Source organism: Octodon degus, unplaced genomic scaffold (assembly GCF_000260255.1).
Source record: "Octodon degus isolate 3935 unplaced genomic scaffold, OctDeg1.0 scaffold00050, whole genome shotgun sequence".
Classification (NCBI taxonomy): domain Eukaryota; kingdom Metazoa; phylum Chordata; class Mammalia; order Rodentia; family Octodontidae; genus Octodon; species Octodon degus.
In genome coordinates, this window is record NW_004524626.1 from 1,804,695 (window position 1) to 1,828,032 (window position 23,338).

A 23,338-nucleotide genomic window follows, 5' to 3' on the forward strand; every position below is an offset into this window, starting at 1 on the left:
ACAGATAATTTATGACAATGAATGTTAAAACAAGATTCTCAATACATGTTATAGCATATCATATCATATCATCCATCTATCACCTCTCTATCAAGGTTCATGTCACAGAAGTATTTCCTATGATTTCAATTTAATGAGTTTTCTGTTAGGAAATCTAGTATCCTGTTGGAATCTAATAATTTCCCTTCCCAAGTTAATAACTATAGCTATATTTGCTTATGAACCCATAGTATTCTAGAATTTGAAAGAATTTTAGGAGTTGTGAAATATATGGTTTGCTCAACTATTCTGGTGTGAAAAAAAGATGTGAAATTTATCTGTCAACTTAGCTAGTCTGTGGCAGTTTAGACACCACACCACAGTCTAGATGTTGACCTGAAGGTATTGTTTTTATGTGATTAACATTTAAATCAATAGAATTCAAGCAAATCACCCTCCACAATGGGAGTAGAGGGATCCAATCCGCTAAAGAACATCTGAGAAAAGACCAAGACTTGCCCAAGATCAGTTCAGCCTGCGACATGGCAAGATTGCCTTGCTAGCCTACCCTGAAGATCTCAGAGCCAAGAAACCCACACAGCCCTCCAGGCAGCCCAGCATCCGCCAGTACTCGATTTCCAGCCTGCTAGCCTTTTCTGCAGATTTTACGCTTACTAACCCCCATAATCTCATGATGAAGTTTCTGCAAACAAATCTCAATCCGTCTCTCTTGATCTGTCCATATATACATACGGACAGAAGCCTCCTATGGGTTCCTGGATAACAGACCAGGGATCTTTACATAGTTGTCCCTCAGTGTCCTTGTGGGATCGGTTTCCCAGCTGCCCACTTTATGTATCAAAATCTACAGGTGGCCCATGCCCAAGCCCCTTGAATAAAAAAAGGCTATCTTTGCATCTAATACACATCTTCCAGTATACTTAAAATCACTGTTAGATCATTTATAATGCCTAATATGAGGTAAGTGCTATATAAACTACTGTTGTTGTTCTTCTTTTTTTAATAGACAAGTTCTTGCTGTGTAGTTCAAGCTGGCTTTGAACTCACTATGTATGCCAGACAGGCCTCGAACTCAGGGCAATCTTCCAACCTCAGCCTGCCAAGCGCTGGGATTACCGATATGTACCACCACAACTAGCACTACTGTTAGTCTTTAAGGAATTATGACAAGAAAAAATCTGTACATGTCCAATACAGATGTATTTTTTCAAATGTTTCTATAGCTGGTTTAGTCTGTGAATGTGGAAGGAGCTGACTATAATTACTTTCTCTCTACTCACTTCTTCCCTTTTTTCTCTCCAGAGAATCAGAGCAAAATCCAGTTCACTCTCGGAGAGCTGACCTACTTTCTTCCCCCAAGAGTACTTGCAGTTAGGTTACTTTAAGACAATTAACTTAGTGGCAGAAACCAAGTACCATAGTAGTTACCATTAGGATTTTTGTGATTTTTCAGATAGTGTCCTTCACGAATGTCTATATGAAATATTTCTCATTTATATCTGAGTAGCACATTCTCAATTCTGAAAAAATCTTTGGATGTGTGTATAGGTAAATTAGTCAATTTACCTTTGATTTGATACGTAAGTTTCAGAGGATTCATGGTGTTTCTCACGTGGTGCTTGATCAACCCTAAAGTTCAAAATCCTTAAAGCTTATTTGCACGTTAACTTTTTGTGGTTTTCTCGAGGAAAAGGCCAGGTGGAGCTTAGAACCTCAACTTACTTTTGGTCACTGGTAAAACCAAATAGTAGGAAAAATTTGGGAAATACATAGATTTTACTCAGTATCATTTGGTAACCTTGGTGTAACTTCCATGTTTGTATAGTCAAGGTACTTCTGGTCACTTGTTTTTATAGCCCAGGCTATATTTGCCTCTAAAATACATACACTGGAATATCTAAGGAACAAACTATACCATCCTAATGTTTGATATTGAAGTTTTTAGAAAATGATTCCGAAGATACTAGAAGAAAGAAAAATCTCTTCAATAAATGTCAATACTAAATGTAGTTGTGTAGAAAAATTGGCAATTAAAAATCCTAATTACTTCCAAAGACATTCTTTGTTACTCAATATTCTTCTGTTCCTCGTAGGTTGTTCACTATAATGTCACAAATATTAAGCACCTTCTATGTTATTGCCACAGGCTATGAGCCATCAAAATAGTTAAACTTGATGAAGTTTCTTTTCTTCAAAATGAAAGATATACTTTGTCATACCAAAGTAGTTTAAAAGGCATGTTTGTTCAAAAAATGTGCTTCTTTTTATCCCATAATCCTTGTCGTATTTTTTTTTCCCTGGCAATTCAGCAAACTCTTAAGACTGAATGAAATTAGGATTTTTTGCTTCTATGTTTACAGAAAGAGCATATCAAACTGACAAACTTGATAATCTAAAAAGAAGAAAAAGAATAAACTCTTCTTATTTCAAAGGTTCAAAGAAATAAAGGTTATTTACTATGCAGACCTAAACTTCTTGTTAAGTTGTTTTTGAGATAGCAAATTAGAAAAACCTGGCCAGAGTTAGAGGTTACTCAATCACGTTGAAGCTGAGACTTCTATTTCAGCAGCTTCTGTTCCTCAAATTATATCTGATAACATCCGAAAGTCTAAACATATTGTAGTTCAAAAAGATACAGTGCTCTCAGATATAAAATGGCACAAAGCTTCCTAAATCAACAAGTTTATCTTCTCTCTTCAAACATGTTTGTGTTCCTAGTGACCTGCCCATCAGTACTTCTGAACTGTAGTATTTGAGGAACTGACATGTTGGGCCGGGATGTTTGCTGTCCATTTTCCTGTGCATAATCATAGGACAGGGGCGTTAATAAAGGGGTTGTTGCATTGGCCACTGCTACGGGCTGTTATGTAGGCAGATTTTTGTGGTCATAGAGCAAGTTTAATGTGAGAGAGCATACCGTAATTTCAGCCTGTAGTGTATCAAATGGAAGAGAAGACACATGTCAGTAGGCACGAAGAGTAAAATACCCAAAAGTATGTGATATTAACTGATTTACCAACTAATAACGGCATCTACAGTTCTATAAGAAATATTGGTGGTTAGTCTTCCCCAGCCCAGCTCCAAGAGTGTTACTATCTGTAAAACAATGTGACACTTATAAACTTAAAGTTGGCAAAATTTGTTGCATTTAAGGGCGACAAGGGAGCTGGAAATGGCAGAGTTGTGAGATGGCCACGCGGGTGGGCAAGCATATGTTCCTGTGAAGCAGAGGAAGCGGTTCACCACAATTTCTTCATAAGTGCGAGGTCTTTAGAAACCCATCCTCGTGGAGGCTGTTTTAAATAGAAAGAAAATGACACACAGTCCCCAAACAGGCTTCCTAACTGTTTGAAGAGGGTTGCCACTTTCCCAAAACATTAGGTTACTGTGGGGGAATTTTCCAAAATTGTCAACAATTCCATTTTTAAACTCAGTTCTTCCTCCCAATGTAAGACAGATGCAGGATAGTACGAACTATATTTGGTCAAGTAGGAGATGATATTTTTACAATTCTGACTCCTACCTGACAGTGGAAGACATATTCCGGTGTGGTTTTCTTAAACTTCATGTTCCAAACCAGGGCCACTCCATCTGGCTCATGGGGCGCATCTTCATTGTTGTTGTAAGAGGCAACCATCAGCTCAGGGTACTAGATGGAAGAGGTCATGAGGATGCGTTATGCTAAGATGATTCCACAAGAACAAAACGACCTCATTCACACACACACACACACACACACACACACACACACACAATGTCGCACAATTCAAGTAGTGCTTTCAGCATATGGCCTCAACCAATTGCACCCTGGCTCCTGCCTCCATCACTCCATCTCTGCTTGCTTGGTCACAAATAACTCCCAAACTGCAAACACTGCTTCTTTCTTTGTAGCACCTACACTTTGGATTACTCCTTTCTTCTCCTATATTTCTTTTCACTAAACCCTGTCTGTCTCTCTTAAGGTTCTTTCCTGACCATATTGCTTCAGTGACTAGAGATTCTCCTTTTGCTACATGTATTCCAATGTGGCCTGTTCTCTTACCTCTCTGCTTTCTGTTTACACTTTCTTTCCAGAGAGACTTATCTAATGCAGTGAATTCAAAAAGCTTAATATGCTGAATCATTTCAAATATCACCCTAGGCTTGATCAGACTCGTTGTGATTGTCCTGCTTTCAGACTCCCCAGTGTTGGGATTATAGGCAGGCACCACGACACCCAGACTCAGTGGCTGGCTCAGCCTGCTGTGGGGGTGGGGCTGGCATGGCATGTGGTGCCAGGGATCGAACCACAGTCTCTGCGCTTGCCTAAACAGGCGCTTTTGTCTGCTGAGCTATCTCGCTGGTACCCTTAAGCTCAGTCTTTGAGGCTCATGTAGGCCTCAAGTCATCCTGACAACCCTGACCATCTACCCTGCTCTACTGATTCTTAGTACCCTTAGTACCAGGTGCCTTTCCATTAAAGCACACCCAAATGCAGGCATTTGCCCACCTGTATCTTTCACTAGAGAGTAAGCTCTTTGAATTTAGGATCTAGTTTATACTGACCTATCTAACAATACCTAGTATCTGATATAAACTTGTGCCAAAATCAGTTGAGATATATATTTTTTTATTTTAGTAACTTTTTATTTTAGTAACTCTGTGCTCAGCAAAAATATTTACTCCTTTGTTATCCAACAAAACCAATAATTAAAGGCCTAAATGCAAGAAACACAAGCAATAAAAACAAGAAGGATTCTATAGCGATGCTGTTCTTAGAAATCTCTGCTCACTATGTATGAACTCTGGCCTGAGTGTTATTAAGTAAACCCAGAATAAATCTCATAGGAGATATTTATAAGGCAGAACACAGTTCATGGAAATGCCATGCCTACCTGGAGTCTCACAAGTCTCAAGATTGTTGCTGATCTTATCATTTCTCATAGATAATTTTATGTCCTCTCTCATTTTTACTATGTTGTATCTACATTTAAGCAGATTAACCTTATAAGTGTGAATATAACTCCCTGAAGGAAATATAAGTAAGCCTGAGTATTCTATATGGTTTTATTCATTTTTTAAAACTGCCTCAGTAGGGCCGGGGAGACGGCTCAGTGGAATAAGCGCTTCTCTGGCAAGCACAAGGACCTGAGTTCAATCCCCGGTTCCGAAAACAAACAAACAAACAAACAAACAAACAAACAAAACCACTAATAAAACTGCCTCAGTAGAGGAAGCTGCAGAGTTATAACTTACAGGTGGATACCGAGGAAGTGCAAGCATACGAGGTACACATGCAGGTAGGAACCACAGAACGTAATCATTCTTTATGAGAAAACAACACTCCTCCTTTCAAGCATGGCTTTTATTCAAGTCCCATTCTGTGAAACCAACACCCAGATAAACAGAAATCTCCAGACTGTCCATCAGAAGTTCAGCCATGTCACATGGGAAATGACAACTGTATAACTAACCAGCGCCACTCCCACAGGAGCCGGGGATCAGACAGACGTGTCCGCAGTACTATCCCTCAGTCTTACATCTGAGTCTCATCACTGGCACCCAGTTGCAGCTTTTGTGTATTCCATTTGCAAATATTTTAAATTATTTGGCTTTCAAGGCTCCCTTAGAAAACAGGGTGGACTTCAGTAAAACATGAGCAAAATGCATTCAGCATAATTCTGATAACTGGGTTTACAAGGCCAAAAGAGAGTGATTTAAATTTTATCTCATATAAGCTCCTGTGATTCCCAACTTGCTTCTGGTGTGCTTTTTGCACTGTTTGATGTTTGAGCAAGACTGGTTGTACTTTCTTATCTACCAAGACAAATCGTCTAAATAATCATTTAAATTTTAAAGCAAATTTAAAATTATGACTTCGAACAATTATGAAATTTGTGGTTATTTAATTTCTCATAAGGCTTGATTAACTAATATTTAACTTAAGGGGAATTTTACCAAGAAATTACCAGCTGTGTTCTTGCGGCAGGTTTGTTCTTAAAGGAAAATTAAATCTAACTGTTCATAAAAAGGGGAAAAAGGCATGATTTAAGGGCTCAATATGTGCCAGATACCGAGATGGATAATATGTAAATCCATTTACTCCTTACAATCTGTAAAGTAGGTAGTGGTTCACTCACTTCTACGGACAAAGAAGCCAAAGGTCTCTGGATAAGTAATTTGTTCCAAGTTCTATTACTGAAAAGTGATGAAATAAAGATCACTCTTAAATTCTGCTACACTTCAAAAGCTGTCTCCCTTCCTGCTCACTGTGGTATGTGTCAAACTCTGCCTGTTCCGTACATCCATAAAGTGCTGTGCCAGGTTGAATGTGGGAAAAGAAAAACCACACTAACATTCTTTGCTCTGTAAGTGCTTGGCCTCTAGCGGGGGAGGAAAGACACTAGTAGGAATGGCTACAACCCAGCCGCTAAAGTAGAACAGCATGTGCTAACAGGCATACATAATCAAGGCTCTCTAGAAGAACAGGTAGGGAGGAGGGAATGTGGAAAATAGCCACCGTATTTGAGGGAGGTGTGTGGCAGGAGGGAAGGCGGAAAGGACTTATGGGAAGAAATGAGACTTAAATTTTGCCAGATGGGTGAGTTGCTAGGACAGAAGAGAGAGAAGATGTGTTAGGAGTTGGAGCCCAGGTGGAGGAACAGGGCACAGGGGTATGGTTTCAAAGGCTAGATTTCATCTCTTGCTTTTCTGCTCTCACTCTGGTTTCTGGCTGCCATGCGGGGAGGAGTTACTGTGTGCCATGCTCCTGCACATGATGTTTCAACCTTGGAGCCAAGTGACCCTGGATGGAAGCCTCTGGAACTAAGACCCCAAACAAACTTTTCCTCCTTTTGATTGTGTCCCCCATCCTGGCTACAAGAGGCTAATACGCTATGTGTCTGCCTGATTCACAGGTTCTTCTCTTTGGAATTAACTCGAATACACAGGGGTCTAACATGCCAGGGCTAATTTATTAAGGGGTAACACCTGAGAAAGCTGAGCCAATCACATTCTCTAACTTAGGTGGCGTAAATTTTGAATGGAGACACAGAACCCAGGGAATGGCAACGAGTCAGGCTCATGATAGTATGCTACTTGTGAAGTCTCTCCATACATATGCTTGGATTTCTCATTCCTGAGTTGTTGTTCTCTATATTTTCCATGAATTCTGTAACTAGCTTCATGTGTCATCAATAAAGCTCCTGTTTTAACCTATCCAGAGGTGAAGATTTGGCTTTTTTGTGGGGGGCGGGGGGACAGGGTCTCCCTATGCAGTTCAAACCAGCCTTGAGCTCACTACGTAGCCCAGGCTGGCCTTGAAACTCACGGCAGTCCTCCTGCCTCTGCCTCTCGAGGGCTAAGATTACAGGCCTGTACCGCCACACCTGGCTTTGTTTTTTGTTTTTAGAGAGGAAAAGAAAATGTTTAGGAGACACATCAGGGGACACATCAGGTTGCGTGTTATGGCTTGGATCATTATGTCCTCTGCCCTCAAAGCCTCATGTATTCATGCATGGGTCTTTTGGAAGGTGACTGCATCTGGGGTGTGATATAGTTGACTTGCTGTTAAGAGGTGGGGTCTGACCAACACAGATACGTGCCCTGGAGGGTGTATTTCCTGGCTCCTCTCCACACTCTCTACTTCCTGTCTGCCGTGATCTGAGCAGCTTTCCTCCACTGTGGTATCCTGCCATGCTACTCTGTGTTCAAGTGAGCTCACCATGGACTGTAATCATGAACTAAAATAAACCTTTCCTCCTTTGAGTCATGGGCATTGGGTATTTGTCCCAGTCATGAGCATAAGCCTAAAACACTGCATGAAGAGCTGTTGAAGAAGACAGTGTAGGAAATGCCTGAAGACATTATCACAGAAACCCCTAAGTGCAGGTTAAGGCTTGTCAGTTTTCCTCTGGAGAGCAGAGGTAAGAATTAGACACTGTGGTCACTAAAACCTGGTTCCTGCTATTCTCTCTACTGTGTTGCATGTATTGAGTACTTCTTATGCACTGAGCACTTTAAAAGTTCTCAGTCCATTAGACAGATTCACTGATTTAATTCTCACGATGAGCATGTGGATGGGGTCTTATCCTCATTTCCTGGACAAAAAATTTTAGCCAAGAAAAGTTAGACAACTTGTCCAAGATGATACAAAAAGCACATAAATAATCTTGATAAAGTTTCCCTTAGTAACAGTACTTACGTAACAATGGCACTATGTAGAGATTGAAAGTGAGTGTCTAGGAAGGTTGCTATTTTCTAATATATACAAGAAGTAGAGGGCATGACAGAAGTACTTATAAATCCACATGTTAATAGATTTGAACTAATGTCAGTGGAATCCTTCTGCTGTTGTAATTTGCTTAATTTAGTAACTAAATGGCCTTTCAAAGATTACTCAGGTTTGTGTATTAGACAACTTTAGAGTTAGTTGAAGGAAGCAAATTCCATGTAGGTGAAGTAGTGTACATATGATAGAGCAAGATTATGAATCTTGTTTAATACATATCTGGAAAATGTGTCATGTGGTATGTGGACCATATTGTTGACTCACTGTGCTGGGCAGTGTTTGATGAATGACAAAGTTGATGTAATTCCCCAAGTGTTCAATTAGTTTTTCAAGTAATAAAGTTTGGGTGACATCTTGCAAATATTATCAAGTTTCTGTTTTACTGCTTATGAAGCCCACAAGATAAAAGCAAAGCTATGCAAAGACATCATAGTCTCTACTTCTTCCTTAGGTCTGCTTTGCTCCACTCAGGTAATCCTTCCAGGCCCCGAACACACTTTTCTCCTGGCCACTTACTTAGATCCCACCTTCAGACAAGAGACCCCCAACCTCCACCAAACTCTAGAAGCACCTACTCTCTGCTGTAGCTCATTTAGAATCTACAAGGTTTCTTGGGTATAGATTTAGAGGTAGCCTTTGCTAGGAGGCAGTGGTTAAGAACATGTACCTCAGAATGCTGAAAGGCTCGGGTTCAAATCTCCACTTGACTGCCATCTTATCAGAGTGATTCTTAGCAAGTTATCCAGCTTCTCTGAGTCTCAGGTTCTTCACTTACAACATAAAAATGTCAATAGTGGTGCTTCATATGATTGTTGGGATTGCTATTTTTTTTTGTGTGTGTGTATTTTAGAGAAGGGTTATGAGTGCTCAGGTCTCACTACTAGATCGGACTCATAGTGATCCACCTGTTTACAGCTTCCCAAGAGCTGGGAAACAGGCACATGCCACCATGCCCAGTCTCAACTGCCATCTCACCCCCCCTCCAGGGGCGGGGCTGGCATGGCAGGCCCGGGGATTGAACCCCTGGCCTTGCACCTGCTTGCAGGTGCTTTAATCCACTGAGCTATTTGGCCGGCACTTGGGATTGCTATTGAATAAGGAAGTTTTCGGAGCAGTTGCACAGTGGTAAGCACATAAAGAAGAACACATTAAAGGCTCGCTATGATTATTACTTTCAGTAAATGCATAGACTACAAGAGAACAGGAATGTGTTACAGGTAAATGTGTTACAGGACTAGTCCTTCCTGATTCCCCCATTGCTATCCTGTCACATGTCATTCAGAACATGCTTAGGAGAGCATCTGGGTCCAAAGCATGATCTTACCACCCCTAGGCTTTGTGTCTTTGTGTACTTTAAGTGCTCAGGGCTGGGCACAGTGCTTGGTCTATTGTTAACCGGTTGGGTTAGTAATGTATCATCAGAAGCTCAAGTTACCTTTTGGCTAGTTTGCCTGCTTTTTATTCTAAATTGTCACATTAGGAGTTTAGACTTTGACCCTATAGTCAAAGAGGCAAAAGGGAATTTTAATCCAGGGAATGAACTGGTTAGATTTTTACTTTAGAAGAATTGTTTGCTTGGGTGCCACAGAGATCAATCTAAGAGGACATACATAGAGTGTAGTAGAAAGTATAATTAGAAAGGAGATAGTAAGTATAAGGTGATAAATATGTGAGTGGGGACCAATGAGAAAGCTCAGCAGACTAAGGGCCCACTTAGGCAAGTGCAGGGACCAGGGTTCGATCCCTAGCACTACATGCCTTGCCAGCCCCATCCCCAGGTGCACTGAGCTGGCCACTGAGATCATAAGTGGTGGCATATGCCTGTAATCTCAGCACTGGGGAGGCTAAAAATAGGAGGATCATTGAGCCCAAGCTGCATAGTGGGACCCTGTACCAAATACATAAATAAAAAGTAAATAAATAAAGAGTGGGACAGTAGTCATTCTCTGTGATGACCTTGGAGTGGAATCGAACCTTGGGTGGTGATGTCTGCCAGTAATCCTGTCACTCTGGGATAGTGAGGAAGGAGGATCACAAGTTTGAGTGCATCCTGAGTCACTTAGTGAGAAAGAATAAAATAACACAAAATTAAAACAAATGCACTGAGCTTGGGAGTTAGCTCGGTGGTCTAAGTGCCTACCTGACCAGCTCAAGAACCTGAGTTTGATCCCTGGTACCCCATGTCTTGCTGGCCCTGGAACTGGGCATGGTGCAGCATGCCTATAATGCCAGTGCTGGGACAGTAGGATCACTATGAGTCTGAGCTATGTAGCAAGACCCTGTATCAATTAATAATAATAATAATAATAATAATAATAATAAATAAAACAAATACATTTAAAAGAGGAGAGCTACAGCTCAGTGTAAAAGCCTTGGGTTCAACTTCTAATAAGGGAAGGAGGGACTGGCTATAACTGAATTCACAGTGACGGAGGAGGGCAGAATGGAGGGCGCAACCAGAGAGCACTAGAAGCTCCGTAGAGTTGGGCAGGAAGAGTTCAACGGCTAGCGGCTGTGTCCCTCATATGGAGAGGTCAACTAGCCTGGTTAGCACGGCAATGTCAGAGTACATGAGGGCCTACCAGTACCCACTGGATTTGCAAAGCAGGACAGCAGTCCTAACCGTAATGGGCATAGACTCACTGAGGGAATGGTTTGGCTCCCTGATGGGCGCCCAGCACACAGTAGGTCTTCAGACACATGTAACTGAGTAGAGGATTAATGCAAAAACCTCAGTAAAATGAGAAAGAAGACCAAAAGGCTTAGAGAAGCAAATTGCAGGCTAGTAAACACATCCAACGTGGAATAACAAATCTTCTTTTTAAGCACAAGTGTCATTGGATACTAGCCCAGTTTGTCCCATGCCAGTGATACTTCTTACCTGGAGGGACCAGTCCATACAAGTGACCACTCGATGCTTAGACCAGTGCTCATCATAGAACTGGCGGTTGAAAGAGAGATTGGCTCCGGCCTGAACATCCCTAGGAGGGTTTAAACAGCAGAGGTAAATAAGATGCTTCTCTGTGGGGCTTCATCTCTAGGTTGCTCATGTAGGAAAAGTAATAGGACAAAAGCATAGCATAGAATACTCCCTGAAGCAAAAATATCAATCAAATAAATGCACTAAAGTTGATCTCCTTTACGAAAAGTTGACTATATGTTGTCTTAAACTGGGATGAAATGTTAGATTTCATGTTCCCACCTTGCTCAGTCCTGAAGCATTTTCTTTCACTAAATTTGCTCTATCTTTAAGCACTGTTTGTTAAAAATCTCCCTTCTAACAAAGAAGAAGCATAGCAACACAGGTAATTTTTTTTTAATATCAATACCACCTTATCTGTTAATAGGCCAGAAATGACACACACATGTTTCTATTTACTTGTGAATTCTATTGGCTCTACTGGTTACCTCCTTGTTTAATAGTAGGTGATAATATCTACCATGAACTAGACATGGCAGACAGTGAGAATTCACCACATGTGTTATGAACAGCTGCCTATCATTCTTGTCACGGATCAGAATAGAATTTAGAGGGCCAGGGAGACAGCTCAGTTGAATAAGCACCTGCCTGGCAAGTGCAAGGTCCTGAGTTCAATCCCCAGTTCTGAAAAAAAAAAAAATCTCAAAATGGAATTGAGGTCCAGGCTGAGGACACTTTGGCCAGGATTTACATGGCCGACCCTAACACTTGATTGACCCTAGCACCACCTTCAAAGAACTCTGTGCTGTTCATAAAGTCATTCCACAAGACTGCGTGCGTGAACTGAGTAATGCAGAGTTTGTACTAGCAGTGACTCCACCCACACCACAACTATCCAAATTTCTTGAACTCCCAATCGAGGATTTGCCTACATTCACCTTTCCTCTGCTCATGTGCACTGCTGTACTGGTAGCACCTGTGTCACTCATGCCGGGCAGCTGTTGTTCAGATGGGGTAACCTGTCCTCAGAGCTCTGTGCTCTCCTCAGCTGCCCTGCTGTGCCTGGTCCTTCTTGCTAGCCCTTCCTCCCCTGTGCCCTTACCAACTCAGAAGCACCACACAATTTTTGCCAGCAGCCCAGCTGCCCAGAAGAGCAGAACAGCACCAAAATCAACTTAGAGCAATATACTAGCTTTTAAAACAAAACAAACATTTCAGGGCATGTATAGTCGGAATACTGTTGTCTGTTTTAAGTAGCACAAAGATGTTGTCAGGTGGTGGAAACATTTTTAGAACTGAGCTCTGAAATTATTTCCAGAGCCCATTTCACCCTCCTGAGCCCCTTCAGTGATGATACGATGTTTTCCTGTAAGCATGTGTCTGAATTTTAGGAATAGTAAAAAAAAAAAAAAAAAAAAAAAATCAAGTCTGATGAAAAAGACAAGTGATCCTGCCTTTGTATATTATTCTTATACAAAAAAAAATTGTTTAAAAAATTAGCTGTCTCTTTCTTGTAAATTTTTTTAAAGCGTCTCCTCCCATCCTACCACAGTGGTTGATACCTGCTATTTTCCAACACATGTAATATAGTTATAGAGAAATACATTTGGGCCCCTTTCTTTTTAAAAAAAAATTTTTTAAGATGTGTGTGTGTGTGTGTGTGTGTGTGTGTGTGTGTGTGTGTGCAGGGTCTCACTACGCAGCTCTGACTTGTAGTGATCGACCTCCTGATTCCTGCCTTCCCAAGGCTGGGATTACAGGCATGCGCCACCATGCCTGGACTCCATCGCCAGCTCAGTGTGCCTGGGGGGGGGGGCTGGGGTGGCATGTGGTGCCAGGGATCGAACCCTGATACCTGTGCTTACCTAAGCAAGCGCTTAGTCCTCTGAGCCATACTGCCAGCCCTCACCTTTCTCCTATTGATTAATCTCTGTCTGTTTTATTTATAAATACATTCTTTCCATAGGTGTCTACTAAAATGAACTTTTTTTCCCATGACCTAAAAGAGGAAAAACTTTCCTGCCTGTTTGTTGTTTCCTACACCAGTGAAGTTCTCTTACATCTTATGCTTATTGTCCTCAGTTTCCTGGTTGCTTAGACATCAAGAATGGATACAGTAGATACAGTAGATATAAAAGTATCTCCTTTTTCTGCTTATAATAAGCTGTTGATTCAAAGGAAAATATACACGACTCCTCCAGCCTTTGTCACCTGAACTGTTCCCTGGCTATCATGTTCAACAACATTTCCTGCAGGCACCTGATGATGACAAGGCAACTTTAGGGCCACAAGTTATACCCAAAGCGCATGTGCAAAGCTGTTAGGCAGGATCAGTCCTGGAATCTGATCTCCTTGTGACTCGATAGATTTGCAGTCTGACTACTCAATGCATACACGGATTTACCATGGACAGATGCAAAGCCAGGCACAGCAGTGTGAGCCTGTATTCCCAGCATTTTGTGTGTGAGGCCAGCCCGGGAACACAAAGTTACCTGTATCTTACCAATAACGGCAACAACAAAATCCCCGGGCACCACAGATAATTTAGCATATTTTATAGTTTCACGAATACACAAGAGACTCACCCATCTTTTTCCTCCAATTCTCTGCCACTGTAGTCAAAAAAGATGTCAGAGTCTTCGGCCAGTGCTCTTTCAATCACCCGTATTGTTCGATCAAAAAAGATGAGGAATTCTTCTGAATGAAGAATCTGCTGTTTTTCTTCCTCTGTCAGCTCCCTGGGAGGGGCTTTTTATGTTAAAAAAAAAGTTAAGAAAGAAAATAGGTCAATTAAAAATTTTTTGAGAAAACTCTAATTCTTGAAAGAATGGCTTATCAAAGAAGTGGCATGCCACATGAAGTGAAACCTTGTTAATATGGATTCTAAATTGTTCCCAAATTCACACCAAAGGCTTTTGTAGATATTCCCACAAAAAGATTTCAGATATAACCTAATTACAATTTTGAAGAGTTGAAAATGACTACAAATGAAAATATATTGATGTGTTTCTAGTAAACAAGTCTAAAGGTAATATTCTTTATAAGAGAATTTTAAAAAGAACTAACGTAGTCTATAACTGCATTAATTTATAAAGCCATACAATATTAAATGCTATTATTAAGCCACACATGTTAAATAATTAGGAACTATCTATGACATAGTTCCTTTCTTCTTTTTATTGGATAAATTTATTTTATTTTGATAGTTAGGTGGTAAGTTGACATTGTCATAAAGTTGCATCAAAAAGGCTAAACAAACATGTCTTTCCAAACTTACTTTCATCTAATACCTCTTCTGCTCTTGAGCAGGCATGGAGCATCGCTTGTCAACCTTTTGGCTAAGATCAAGTATTAGTAGACATGGAGAAGGGCTGCAGAGATAGCTCAGCAGCCTAAGCACCTGCCTCAGCATGCTGGAGGACCCACCCTCGATCCCTGGTACCGCATGCCTTGTTGGCCCCCACGCGGCCAGAGGGAAAAACAAACAAGCACGGAAGGAGAAGGTGCTAAAACACTCTACCATTAATTTCACATCTTCTATTTTAGAATGATTAGTGTTATCAACCTAATTGTGAAGATGCAACGTGAGACAGAGAGATGAGGCAAGTTAGCAGTGTGTGACAGGGGCTGAAAGTTAGTTCACCTCTGAGTCACAGTTGGTTACATAAATTTTCTTTGAGTAGCATTTTTTTTTTTTTTTTGCATAAAGCCCCGAGGAAGGAATAAAGAACCTCCCCACACTGAAAGCCCTACAGTACAGAAGCTGTCAGCTGCGTTTTCATACTTCTTGAGGAATCCCAGTTCAGTGTGCTCAATGAACCATTGACTGACTGCTCTTTCAAGTGTACGGAGACGCCCGAACTTGCGCTTGTAGGCAGGGAGTCAGGCGTTAGGATCAGAGCTGCCTTCCTGGTGGAGTCTCTCAGTGGCAGTTTGCCGAACACTTCCCTGACCATCTCCATGCACAGGACCAGTGGGTACCCGGCTGTGTGGCCAGAGGAAGCTTTTAGGTAGCATCCCTTGCAGCCCCCTCTTCTCTAGAAGTGTGAGTTGATTTGTCTAATGGTATCTCAAGGGTGCCATCCAAAGAAATATGAATTGTAAAGAAGGTCTTCCAGGAGAGATAGCTCAGCGATCTAAAGCGTTTGCTTAGGCAAACGCACAGGGACCGCGGTTCCATCCCAGGTGCCACAGGCAGCGCCAGCCCCGCCTAAGCCGGTCACAAAAAACCAAACCAAACCAAACCAAACCAAACCAAACCAAACCAAACCAAACCAAACCAAAACAAAACAAAACAAAACAAAAACAAGAAGGGCTTCTGTAGCGCCATGATAGTGGATCTCAAACCTTTACTGTTCATAACGTCTCTCCCTTTTGACTTCCCTTGCCTCAGATCATGATGTTAGGGGTCCTGCAGGCACCCGAGAATCTGTATTTATTCAAGAAACTAGAATGATTCTGATGTAGCGGCTTCATACCTTAAGAAATGCTGTCTGAGTGGTCCTAGGACAAAACATGATTCATCCACTATAGCACAAGAACTCGACACTCAGACCACCCCATCGTTCACAGCATTCCTAAGCATAGTGAGAAATAGTCCTTTGCTGCCCAGGGTTCCAGAGCCCTAAGATTCCCAGTGTATATTGGGACTCTCCCAAAACCCTGTCAACGTCTGCTGTGCAGTGTCACCCAGACACCAGTTTAAGAAATGGTGAGGCTGGCAACGCGCACTCTCAGATGCTGGCTGGGTTCTGGAGAAGTACGCAGGGGCTGTACATAAATAGCCTGACCTCCAAAGCCAGCCTCGAATCAAATATTGACTCTGCCATTGCTTAGCCTTGATTTTTAACCCATAAGTTGGAGCCCTTGAAAAGCAGTTGCATCCAAAAAAGGGGGGTAATGACACCTAAACCTGAGTCTGGCATAAAGGTTACAGATAAATATACTGAGCAACTAGTTAAGCTTTCAACAGTCACTAGTTAAGTAGTCATTTATAAGTCTGTTTTCCAAACCTGCTTTGTGCTACTTCACCTAATAACACAATGAAACTGCTAAATGTAATGAGGCCAAAGGGGAAAGAACTACTACAAAATGCTGGATATCTTTGGTTTTGTTTAACACTCATAAATGAAGGAACTTCTTTTGACAAGGATAGCAGGGGCCAAGGAGGAAACCTTTTATAGAAAGACTCACTCAGCCTTGTTAATGGATGACTGCGGACATGCTTGAAACCGAGAAAAAAGTAGGAACTTGTCCCCTTTTCTTATATTTTTGTGGCATAAAAAAATCTTGCTGGCCTCCGTTTACCTTCCTGAGTTACTTCTATTTTACCTGTATCTTGTCATACAGGTCCATTACTTTGAACAACAACAACAACAAAAATAGTACCAGTGTAATTTTCTGTAATTTTTTCTTCCCTGTGGCTTATCGTGGCTTTGATCTCAGCTTTCAGGATGTGTAACCTCTTCTGCAAGACACACAAATGGCCTATCAAAGCGTGTCCCCAGAGGCTGAGTTCAGGTAGGTGACGCGGCAGCCTCTCTAGATAGTATGCTTGACGATACAATATTTGGCCTGAAATTAAGTTGTCGTTGAGGCAAAATAAAAGATATACTTTATATGAAGCTTTGATGTCTAATAGGGATCAAATGACATGTTTTGTTGGCACTAAATAACATGCACTTGCTCATAGGTACTTTTTAAAAATAATAAGCAATATTCAACTTATGCAATGAAGAGGGCCATGGTTAGTTTTGATTTCAAAACCTCCCATTACTTAAAAATCTTTAGATTGCTAAGTGTTGTTACAACGTAATGAAAATATAATGAAATTTCACAGAACTACAACCAAAAGATATATTCAGAAACAAAACCTCTTTAGGCATTAAAAAAAGGTTGATTAGTGGAACACAGAAAGTGTATAATACAGAAATAAATAGATGTCATCAGAATTGTTTTATTCTGGAATGGACCTCAAATTTTCCCTGATACATGCTTCTGTCACTTTTTCCCTGTTTCTGAAACACAACAAATTGTTTTTAACAAGTTCATGATTTAAAAAGGTAGGAGGCACTGGGTATGGCAGCAGCATGCCTCTAATTCCAGCACTTGGGAGGCTGAGGCGGGAGGATTGTGGAGAGCTCGAGACCAGCCTGGGCTACAAAGTGAGCTCAAGTTCTGCCTGAACTGCATAGCGAGACCTTGTCGCAAAAAGACAAAAAAGTATAAATAAATAAAAAAAAGAAATAAAAAGATAGGCACTGACTTAATTGCAAGGGCTGCATCAGAACAAAACAAAAGCAAGGGTAACTGTTCCAGTTCAGATTGAAAGTGCTCCCCAAAATCCCCCTGCATTTGGAAGTGGGGTTTCTGGGAGGTGGCTGGGTCACAAGGAGCTGTCTTCACCAGTGAATGGATCCGCTGAAGGTCTTGAGGTTCAGTGTGCTGTCAGGAGGAAGGTCTGGCGAGAAGGGGAACAGCCCCCCTTGGAGCCCGCACACTGAAAACGTCTGAAACCGTGGGCCCAAAATAAATTTGTCTTTTCGGTTGTGCATATCGGATGTGGTGTCCCAGAGGCGAAAAAGTAACTAAGACAACATGTTCTTACAAGTCTAGCAGAACATAACACAGCAGTGCACTGGCGCTGGATTTCGTTGGTCTCACGACACAAAGTAGTTATTTCAATAGTTGCCAGTTAGTAATAATTCGTGCAAGTAAAGTGTCTTTTACAATGCAAAAAGGTAAAAGTAGAACTATCCTATGATCTAGCTATACTGTTGCTGGGTACGTGGAAGGATACAAGGGAAACCCCTGTGTGCACATGCTTATTTGGACAACACTCATAATAGCCTACATATGGAATCAGCCTTGGTTCCCGTAGACAGATGAGTGCCTCAGTGATCTGTAGGCACAAAGGAATACTACTCAGCCATAAAGAAGCATGAAGTCCTGTCATTTGCAGGATAGCTGATGGTGCTCAAAGACATCATGCTAAGTGAAAAGACACATAGATCCTATTTCCTCTCATATGTAGAAACAAAATCAAGTAAAAAACCAACCAATCATCTGAAAGTAGAAGAGGGTCTATCTGGGAACATGTCCGGCTAGAAGGGAGAGGCTGGGGGCAGGGAGCGGAGACCTGACCAGTGCTTGAGATATTCATGCATGGAAAGATCACAGTGGACTCCACCAGGTTGTACACGTAGTAATGTGTTAACAGTACCGGAACCTTAAAAGGATCCTTTATGAAAAGTAAAACACGTGGAGATGACTTACATATACTCTCAAGGACAAGATCAATTTCAAATTTGCAAAAATTTACCCAGGAACATTCAGCACAAATAAAATATATGTGCAAGAAACATGCCAGATTCATGAAACGGAAATTTTAGAAGAGCAATTCTACAAATCTGTGCAAAATTAAAACCTAATATGAATTTTATTTAGGAGTCACATTTAATGGTTTTGATGGTATAAATGTTAATTTATGTTAATTTTACATATGAAGATAGCTTTTATAAATCTTTCAAGGGGATTCTATCCTGTTTGCTGTATTTTCTAGAGTTTTCTCATTCACCTACTATGTGCTTTATCCATTTCTTTTTAATTGACCCTACTTACTATATTTTACATCTTTTGGCTTGTAGGAGGAGTCTTGTAACTTTTGCCTGTGTAGAAATACGAAGTTCATTATGAACTCCACAACTTCAAGTACTTTGTTATCCTCCTTTGACATTGAAAGTTATTTTTAAAGTACCTGCTTCAGAAACACCTCACCCAGCTGAGAGTCATGGTGCATGCCTGTAATCCCAGAACTTGGGAGGCTGGGACAGGGGTATTGCTGTGAGTTTGATGTCAACCTGGACTACGAAGTGAGTTCAAGGCCAGCATAGTGAGTTACTATCTCAAAAAGACTAAAAGAGAAATGCTACACTGTGATTCAGTGATGCAGTATTAAATTTCAACCTAAAAAATTATATTTAAACGTATTTCATAAGATTAACTAAAAGATAAATGAACCCACTCAGTCAGGAAAAACATCAGATTAAATTGGGACAGTAGCTTTAAAAGGAATTTGATAGTAAAATCAGTTCATAAACAGCCACAAGGAAGCCAAACTTAACTAATGGAAACTGAACTCCTTCCTTGGACTTATTGAGAGATTTATGAATTAATTTGTATTTACAAGAGTGAGGGCTCTGTTTTGACTCTCTGAATAGGAAGACTTGGGCACCGACATACAGAAATTCCCTAAATTTTAATTAACAGCTGAGATGCTGTTCTAGTTTTTTTCCTGACCTATTCTGGATAAAAAGTGGAAACATTCATAAATCAAAACTCTATTTTTTTTTCTGTTTAATGCATTTTGATGTCACGCAAGCAAAAATGTCCAAAGTTAGTGAGTCCCGATTCCCCATCTTTCCCTCACCACTTTTTCCCCCTTTCATTCCAAAAAAAAAAAAAAAAAAAAAGCACCAAACAGATTTCTCAAAAATGCACTCCCTGGTTTGAAACCATGTATGTCAAGTTTCAGCCCAGAGCAAATTTTTATGGCTAAGTAATAAATCCCTGAAATGCAGGGTTCATAATGGAAGTGCTGACACAGCCCTGCCTACTATGCCGGCCTGTGAATGGCGCCACAATTATATCTGCTAGAGATTCTTTTAAAACTTTGCAAAACACTGTCTTCCTTAAAAAAGTGAAAGAGAAAGAAGCCGGATAGCTGGATGCCAACGTAAACAGGCTTTTAACCCATTATGTGCTCATTTGCAGAAAAACCATTAATGGAGAAAAGAAGTGCACAGTGAAGTGGTCACAGGAAATGTTCTTGCAAACTTTTTTTTTTTTTTTTTTTTTAACATGGCTTTAATCAGTTCCACAAAGTATGAGTAACAGTTAAAACTGAAGAATGCTTTCACTCTAAGCTTGAGGAGGAGGTTACTTTGCTTTGCCAGGGAAAGATAATTTGGAGACAGGTAGTGGAAGTGGGTACAGTGAGGGAGGACTGGGGCCAAGACCAGAGAAACTACCCTAGTTGCCTGTCACCCAGTGTGTTTTAAGCCTATTTTACAAAAGAAAAAAGAACATATTTCCCTAGATCCTGATTTATTTTTTTTCTCCTTCTGTAACTTTCTGGACCTTGTGATAACATTCCTTACTAACCTCTGGCAGGTTTATAAAGAGCTTTGGGAGATAGGTGTTACCTCTGCTTGCCAGACGAGGAAACTGAGACCAAAAAAAAAGTAAGCTACGTCTGTCAGCAGTGATCACACAAAAAATTAGGAGCGCAGCAGAGATTTTATCCTGGGCAGTCTATCCAAGATAAAAGAGCCCATGCTCTTTTCTTACGCCCCTGCAATGGCTTTTAGGTAACTGAGCTTGCATAAAATAAATCAGAACAAATTAAACACACACTTTGGCAAAACTTCAAATGGTTCTAAATATGTGGCGACTCTTAACAATTAAAAAATGGTCTCACTTAACTTCATAGGAGATCTATCCAAAAATCTAAGTATCTGTGGGTGTAATCTGGAACAAGTATTCAGGCTACACAAATGTTTCCTATAAGAGCACAAAAGATTGAAGTAAAAAAAAAAAAAAAAGATTGAAGTAATGCAGGATCAATACCCCCGATTCCTACAAAAGCACCCATGGCTTAGTATGTGCTGTACACTGCCACGGCCATCTTTGAAATTTACAAATCAAATGAGAGTCTAATTAGAGTTATGCTAATCTATACTTGAGAAACTCAGTTGGAAATGGAGAGAAACCCTTTTGCTCTACATCCAGTTCTCTGGTGACACTCCATTATTTTAAGTAAAAATGACAATTTTGAAGTTCTCTCCTGTGCCCAAATTCTTAAACTAATAAAGAATTATATTTGTAAGTAAAAGTTATGAAGATGTAATTATGAAGCATACAGGTTTTTTAGTCAAACATAAATCTTGCCTCATGCTTATAAATTTTGTATCATTGGGTAAGTTTTAAACCTCTCTCTTCCTGGTTCTCTACCTATAAAATAGAGTTAATAATAGTGTATGTTTCAGAAGGATGTTCTGAGGAATAGCTAAAGCTTGAAGACTACTTAGGAGAGATCCAAATATATCCATAAGCCCTTAATAAATGTTAGCTACTATTATCACTGGAATATATAAAAGGTTGCTTTCTTATTATGGGGTAGGAAGAAAAATTTTAATATTATTGTTAGGGGTGATGGTCATCCTTAATATTTCTATGTAAAATACATGAAACCAACTTCACAATCTACAGATAAGATACTCGTGTCAGCTCCCTTTCTTTATTGCTATCATAGAGAATGTGAGTGAATAATGTAACATGATAATTAATGTTTCTTATTTTATCACTCTAGTAATAATGTTACTGGATAATGAGTGGAATTGCAGATGTTTCCATTTCATTTGCTGCTATCAGTCAAGACATAATTGTATTTATTTATTATTTATTTTTAATGTATTGAGTACAGGGTCTACAAGGTTTCACTATGCAGTTGGACTCATGGTGTTCCTCTTGTTTTCAGCCTCCCAAATGCTGGGATTACAGACATGCGTCACCAAGCCCAGGTTCAATCGCCATCTCACTGCACCTCAGGGGCAGGGCTGGCATGGCTTGTGGTGCTGGGGATTGAACCCTGGTCCCTGCACTCTGCCTAAGCAAGTGCTTTAGTCTGCTGAGCTATCTGGCCAACTCTAAGACATAAGTTTAGAGATTAGTTTATGTTGCTCAACGTAATGTATTAAGTAATCATGAAAACTCTCCAAACTGGGGATATAAATTTATTTATCTCTATCATCTCTTCTATTTGCAAAAAGAAGCAAAACAATAAAATAATCAGTTTATCTCTTATATCATACCTTCCTTCACTTCCTGCTTTTTGTCTTGATTTTCCAGTTCTGAATCGTTGCCAATTTTGGGTTCCACCATTTCTTCATCTTCCTCATCCTCTAGAGAAAAGAAAGAGAAAAATGCAATATTTTTTTTTCTTCAAATCAAAGTCTTTGGTTGATGGTGGGAGGTAGGGGTAAAGGCTAAAGTTCCAATCATTTAGGGCAACTTCTAAGTAAATCAGTCTACAATGAATGCCCAAGAAAAATGTTCGTGAATATATGAATAAATTATGTCCTAAAGGAACCCCTTTGAAAAATCTCTGCAGGCTGCTGAGAAAATGGCACAGAGTGGGCACCTGCTCCGGTCCCCTCCAGGGCCTGGCCACGTGGGATATCTTGGAGTTGCCTCCCTGACCTCTGACGCTTCTTCGGAGATGGCTCAGGAGCAGATCTCAAAATGTTTCCACCTGGAGCACGTTTTCCACGGAAAACACCTGCTCTACAGATGCCTCATTTCCAATTTAATTTTCACCCAATTAATTCATTTTTGACCTACAGGAAAGGGTCAAATGCAGGACTGACCCCAGGTCAAATGCCACTGGCAAGTAAACAACCGGGAACAGGCACACAAAGTCAGCGCCGCTGCTCTGGGAGAAACATCCAGCCCCAAATGGCATCTACGCATTCTCAAAGCTCCTGCATTAATGGAAATTTAACGAGCGCTGAGGAAGGGATGCGGCGAGCCATCAGGGCCAGATGTTGCGGGACCCTTCCTGCCCACGGCAAGCGGACGTTCATTCTTCCTTTGCCTCCACCTGTCTTTCTTGGGGGCCCCTTGCATCGAGGGCACTTGAGATCTTTGGCCCCCACGTGAGGGACTTATGAGACAGCCAAGATGTCACAAGAAAATTCAACTCAGGAAATAAAATGATGTCCAAAATTAAAACCTTTTTGTCACAGTTTTGGAATACAGTGTTCTATTTACTCGAGGTAGTGATTTCACTGGTTCCCATGACAGTTTCAAAAAACCTTGCAAACACATGAAAAAGTGTTGTATATTGCATTGGAGAAATGCCAATTGAAACAACCCTAAGATACCATCTTCCTCTGCAAAGAATGGCTATTATCAAGAAATCCAATAACAACAACACTGGTGAGGCTACAAGGAAGAAAGAACCCTTCTATATTTTCAGTGGGAATATAAATTAGCACACCCATTGTGGTAATCAGGAATGCGAGTGCGCAAAAACTAAAGCAAGAAATTCCATTGGACCAGAGCCAGTCCCCTCCTCTAGGCTTCTTCCT

At 40.7% G+C, this 23,338-nt stretch overlaps 1 protein-coding gene across 1 annotated transcript in view; it reads right to left on the reverse strand.

Annotated features, from left to right (window-relative positions):
• Nucleotides 1-23,338, reverse strand: part of Dync1i1 (dynein cytoplasmic 1 intermediate chain 1) — a 305,805-nt gene that overhangs the window by 104,726 nt on the left and 177,741 nt on the right. The window contains exons 7-10 of the mRNA XM_004632876.2: nt 22,061-22,150; nt 13,775-13,937; nt 11,151-11,250; nt 3,524-3,649 (exon numbers count right to left, since the gene is read on the reverse strand). Of these exons, the coding sequence (XP_004632933.1) occupies nt 3,524-3,649; nt 11,151-11,250; nt 13,775-13,937; nt 22,061-22,150 (479 nt within the window). The remainder of the gene's footprint in view (nt 1-3,523; nt 3,650-11,150; nt 11,251-13,774; nt 13,938-22,060; nt 22,151-23,338) is intronic.